General features: G+C 43.2%; 1 protein-coding gene across 1 annotated transcript; it reads left to right on the top strand.

Moving 5' to 3' along the window:
* The first annotated feature begins 1,185 nt into the window (after positions 1–1,185).
* On the top strand, positions 1,186–4,914 carry pex13 (peroxisomal biogenesis factor 13). The gene is made up of 4 exons (XM_079168590.1): positions 1,186–1,303; positions 1,929–2,665; positions 3,449–3,571; positions 3,922–4,914. Exons 1-4 carry the CDS (start codon positions 1,230–1,232, stop codon positions 4,266–4,268), a joined length of 1,281 nt encoding a protein of 426 aa, XP_079024716.1. The 5' UTR covers positions 1,186–1,229; the 3' UTR covers positions 4,269–4,914.
* The last annotated feature ends 663 nt before the right edge of the window (positions 4,915–5,577 follow it).

Here is a 5,577-nt window from a genome sequence, read left to right on the forward strand (position 1 = left end):
TCATAGACATTTTGTTTAAATAAAATGAATGGTTACATGTTACCATACCATTCAGGCTTTTATTTTATATTTTATTTATGTTCCTACATTTAAAAATATTAGTTTTGTTAAACTTGTTCAAGGACTTGACATTTAATTAATTATATTTATGTAAACTTATATCCTGAATCATTATAGTTATTTATGTTCCAGGAATTGTTCCAGTTCTATTCTCAGGAGGGGAAATTGTATAGTATGTCGTAAAAATGTCATGGTATAGTATGACATTAAAAGTATCATAGTATACAATGCCAAAAATGGCTGAGTATACTATACATAAATATGTAGGCTTTACAAACTACCTGGAATGAAGACTTAACAATTGACGATGCTATAAATATGTAATTGTATAGTGTGCTAAAAATGTCCTAAAGATGTTATGGTGTAGTCTGCCAAAACAATGCCTTAAAAACCACATAGTATAAAATAACCATCATTTTTCATGAGAATTTCATAGTTTAGCCTGCCAAAAAAATATTGTAGTATAGTTTGTCATAAAAACGTTATAGCATAATATGCCATAAAATGTATCTTAAAATGTCATAGTGTGGTATCCCCAAAAAAAGTATTTGTATCCATAAAATAGCCATAAAAAATCACAATAAATATGCAATAAAAAGTATTGATCGTTTTCCTGACTTTTTGGTATACTATTGCATTTTATTCCATACAATATTAATTCGTCATGGCATACAATACGATTACATTTTTATGACATAATATACTATGACATTTTGCATAACATACTATTTTGCTTTTTATGGAATACTAGTCTACATATTCTTTCAGGGGTTACTATACTATTAAATGTTTTCATGACATTCTTTATAATATTTGAATGGCCCACTATACTAAGACATTTTTAAAAACATACTGGATTATTTTTATGGCAGGCTACACTACTATATTTTTATGGGATTTCTATGACACACGAGACTACGAAGTTTTATGACATACTATATTATATTAGTTTTTATGACATTGTATGGCATTAGTTGGACTGTGTACTGTTGCCAGTTTCCATATATTCTGTGTAAAAAAAAAAAAGAATAAAATCTCTCTCCAACATCAGAGATAGGAAATTACGAGGTGACCTGGAACGCAACAGGACAAACTCACCGGAAGGTGATATTAGGAATCCGGAAAAGAGTTTTCATTATTGGTCAAACTCTGTGGATGTATATTTAACGATGGATCCACAGCCTCCACAAAAGCCATGGGAAAGGCGGATTCCGGGGGCAATGAGTGCGCCTATAAATTACAGGTACACGGGCTGTAATAGCCGCGTTAGCTAGCTCGGTATCGTAGGACAACGTTTGTGTTTACTGACTGTAGCTGGTTCGATGTTGTTGCTGCGTTCGCTAGCTTACGCTAATGTACCTGCACAAGTGTGGCGAAATCCCCCAAACAATGGTGCTATAAACCATTGGCCTATCAAAAAGTTTCCATTCGTCAGAGTGTTTTACCGACGATAGCCATTTAAACAAAGTACCAGCTATACTTCTAGCTAACCAACTAACGTTAGCTAGGCCCAATGAGGCCCTGACATATGACTCCTACACGAGAACGGAAACCTTGCAACTGTTTTTTATAGCCCCTCACTACTTCGTGTCTCATCACCATCTTTGTTGTTCAAAGCGTTACGTAGTAATTCAAATGTGACACGATTTTACCTTATCTGAGTAAGGTTATTATCGATTACCATTGTTTTTAAGGCAGTTGAAGCTAATGTAATCACACAGAGTCATTAACCTAATGCCTTCTGTAGTTTTAGACCAGCTCCAGGCCCTTTGCTAATTTAAATCTACCCTATGCTCTCCTGTATACAAAAAACCCATCAAAAATGAATACAGATGTTTTAATCCCCATGTCGTCTTGTCACCGAACAGATCTGCAAACTTTGGACCAGCTGCAGGCCCCTCCCACTCTGCAGGCCCTCCTTTCCTGACCCGTATGGTGCCCCCGGTTCCACCCCGTCCCGTCCAGCAGGCTTACCGTCCATCCTACGGCTCCATGACCCCCTCTTACAGCCCCTATGGGAGCTCCATGTATGGGGTCTACAGCCCCTACAGCGGTGGCTACGGCGGTGGCTACAGCGGTGGCTTCGGCAGTGGCTTCGGCGCGGGAGGGTACAGCCGCCTCTCCCACACGGAAGACGTGGCCCCCAGCCGCTTCGTGCAGCAGGCGGAGGAGAGCAGCCGCGGCGCCTTCCAGTCCATCGAGAGCATCGTCCAGGCCTTCGGCTCGGTCAGCATGATGCTGGACGCCACCTTCTCGGCGGTGTATAACAGTTTCCGTGCCGTGCTGGACGTGGCCAACCACCTGACGAGGCTGCGTGCACACCTCACCAGCGTTTTTTCAACCTTAGCTCTGGTGCGCATGTTGCACTACCTCTACCGGCGGTTACAGAGGCTGCTGGGGCGAAGGTCGGACGGCGACATAGACGACTTGTGGGCCGACAGTGCCGCCGATGCCCTGGCGACAAGTGCGTCCGGAGGGGACGGAGCAGGGGTGGAGGGTCGGCCCGTGAAGTCCTGGCCAATCTTTCTGTTTTTCGCTGTAGTCTTGGGGGGACCCTACCTCATCTGGAAACTGCTGAGCTCGGGCCCTGGCTCTGAAGAGACCGGTGAGACTAACCTTCAAGATTTTTGCAATTGCAGATGAGACGTTGAACTTCCACATTTTTATACACATAACCTTCTTTAAGTTCAGGAGCCGTCCCCCCTTTTCTCTGGACTTTAGATCAGCAGCTTTCACCTTTGTGCCATCAAGTCCCAAAATAATCGCCGGTGTTCTTTCCGGCTAATCACAATTACTGCTGGCAGGGAATGAAATTAGCCTGCTTGAGTAAATGTTTCTGTATTTATTTTATTTACCCAGAATTCCCGTTCCCTACTACCAAGGTAGAAACTCCTCTTCTTGGGGTCCCTTCAAAACCACAACATCACAATGTAAACACAAATATGGGATGTAAAGCTAAAAAGGGAACGAATAACAAAAGAAAAACATGGAATCTACCACCAAAACACCGCCAAAATAAAATACAACGCTGCTAATGACAATAATAACAACTAATGCACAGAAGTCAAAAAGGGAAGCAGGTAAAGATTTCAGGTCCTCTGCCACCATGGCAGATGTATTTAGTGGCAGTTCCAAAAATAGTCAGGGATTAAGGTTACATGATGTATCCCATATTTCTACTGCCTGGTACCACAGACTCAGTGTTCCACAAAGACTTCAGAGGTGGCAGACAAAACATTTGGCCGGTAGAAAAGGTCACTGACCTACACGACGGTGGCACGGGAGGACAAAAAACTTGATTTCAGCTCCCGACTGCTGGCTTTACAAACTACCTGTCCTGGAATGAAGACGTAACAATTGACGATGTGTTTTGCGTTTCTTTCTTCAGCCACTAACTGGGCCAGCGGGGAGGACGACCACGTGGTGGCCCGAGTCGAGTATGACTTTTCAGGGGCGTCCGAGGAGGAGATTTCCGTGCGGGCCGGAGACATGCTGAACCTCGCCCCGAAAGGTGAGAGCTCTTTTAACCGCTGCGGGTTAAACACACCTTCTGAGTGGAAGTATTCTTTTAGAGATATATGTCAATGTTGCAACATAGAAATACATTTATAAGGTCATAGAGGATATTATCCTCATCAGGAAGAGGTGGGGTTACAGCTCTGGTTTTCCTGTCCATGTGGTATAATAAGTGCATGTTGTGTACTACAGAGACATCAGTCAAAAAGCCTGTAAAAGTTTGTCTTTTGAGTGACAAACAAATTGTAAATAATGGAAGAGAAAGGCCTGCTTTTGGGAAAATAGTGCTGAGATAGTTGGTGTTTACCCCGTGAGGATGACCTTTGACTCTCTTCCTGTGTTCAGAGCACCAGCCCAAGGTGCGCGGCTGGCTGCTGGCCAGCGCGGATGGCCAGACCGTGGGACTCGTCCCCGCCAACTACGTCAAGGTCCTGGGCAAGAGGCGGGGTCTAAAGCACGCGGAGATGGAGAGGCTCGCTCAGGTGCAGCAAGGGAACACTGCCGCACACCCACAGTCCAACTCCGCCCCGGGCCTCGCCCCAGGCCTCGCCCCGGGCCTCAGTTCGGCCTCCGCCTCAGTCTCCACGGAGGTGCTGTTGGAGTCGGCGTACAGAGGAGCGCCAGCCCCCTTCAGCCCGGAAACATCCAGCGCCAGCACGGTGCTTAACATCCCAGAGAAGACTGACCTCTGATGTCTGTGTGTGCCTTTCTCTGTATGCAAGTTTGTGTGTGTTCACATATTCGGTTTGCTCAGTCAGTATTCGTTTGCAGCATTTAACCCTGAAGCTTGACTCATAATCAGCTGACAGTAGGTATTTAGGGAAACACCATTGACCTCGATTGAGAATTTCTCAAAGTAGTTCCGAAGCTTATTATTGAAATCATCGAACACCACCTGGACCTTCTGATAAGGTTAAAGGTCAAAACGGGTTTCCATACACAGGTTTCCTGTTCTGTTTAGAACCAGTGTGTCTTAAATTAGGAGGTTATCTTGACATTTCTTGTGAAAGAAAGAAAGTTTAGCGGGTTCTCTAAATACGGTGCACTGCCGTTCTTTACATCATGTCTGATTTACGATGTAATATCTTGATATTGTCCAATAACAATAATTAGCTGGATGTTTAAGTTAACGAGGCACACTGATGCATCATCTGTATACTGACAGTGTGAGGACACAGTTTCATAATGTAATCATGTCTTGGCCTCACTTGTAGGCTGCTTGGTCCTTGTTGTATTTGTGAGGCAAATGTGATTGGATTCATTCAGAAGGAATGAATCAGCTGTTTGTTAGTCACAGATTGTAATTTTGTAAATATAATTATTTTGAAAATAAATATTTTAAAAATCACGTTTTGCCTTTTTTGTGTAACACCATCAGGAGGAAAGTGTGAATATGAAGTAGGTTTAATTGGTAACAGCGTCATTTTTTAAACATCAGTAACATCTCAAAGGTAAGTTCCACCCTTAAGACCAAGAGAGCTTTTTTAGATTAGTTTTAGGTTTCATTGTATTGAAATAATAGTATTTTATTTAATTTGTTCATATTAAGTCCGGGGACTGATGGCAGAAGCGCTGGTTTTACGGCAGCTGTCTCTAAGCAACAGGACGCTTAACCTGCTGCAGTGCGACAACAGGGACGACTCCGCAGATACCGACGGAAGTAACCGAAGTGTTTATTTCTCTAAAGTAGTTTAAGACTTGACCTCTGAGTTTGCATTTCGACAGTACAGCCTGTCGATAAACCCCCGTGCTCCTGGGCTTAAACGTTTACAAACGACTGTGATAAGTAGCCACTTTACGTTACTTTGCGTACATATGCTAACCTAGCTGATTGAAGCTAACGGTAATGCTGCCTTCATGGACTATTCAGAAAAACTGTTATGGGTGCAGCTGTGCTTACCGGTGAATACCTTGGATAAAGTACTTTAACAAAAGATTCACAACTCATGGTCCACTTTTTCTAAAGTACCTCTCAGAATTGACCGCTACTTAATAATAACA

The sequence above is a fragment of the Pholis gunnellus genome (genome assembly GCF_910591455.1).
Source record: "Pholis gunnellus genome assembly, chromosome: 11".
NCBI lineage: Eukaryota > Metazoa > Chordata > Actinopteri > Perciformes > Pholidae > Pholis > Pholis gunnellus.

Excerpts from the sequence above, each read along its gene's own strand:
- pex13 (XM_079168590.1), top strand. The coding sequence starts at position 1,230 with ATGGATCCACAGCCTCCACAAAAGCCATGGGAAAGGCGGATTCCGGGG. Across the intron at positions 2,666-3,448 it reads CCCTGGCTCTGAAGAGACCG|CCACTAACTGGGCCAGCGGG; the intron begins GTGAGACTAACC and ends TTCTTTCTTCAG. Across the intron at positions 3,572-3,921 it reads GCTGAACCTCGCCCCGAAAG|AGCACCAGCCCAAGGTGCGC; the intron begins GTGAGAGCTCTT and ends TCCTGTGTTCAG.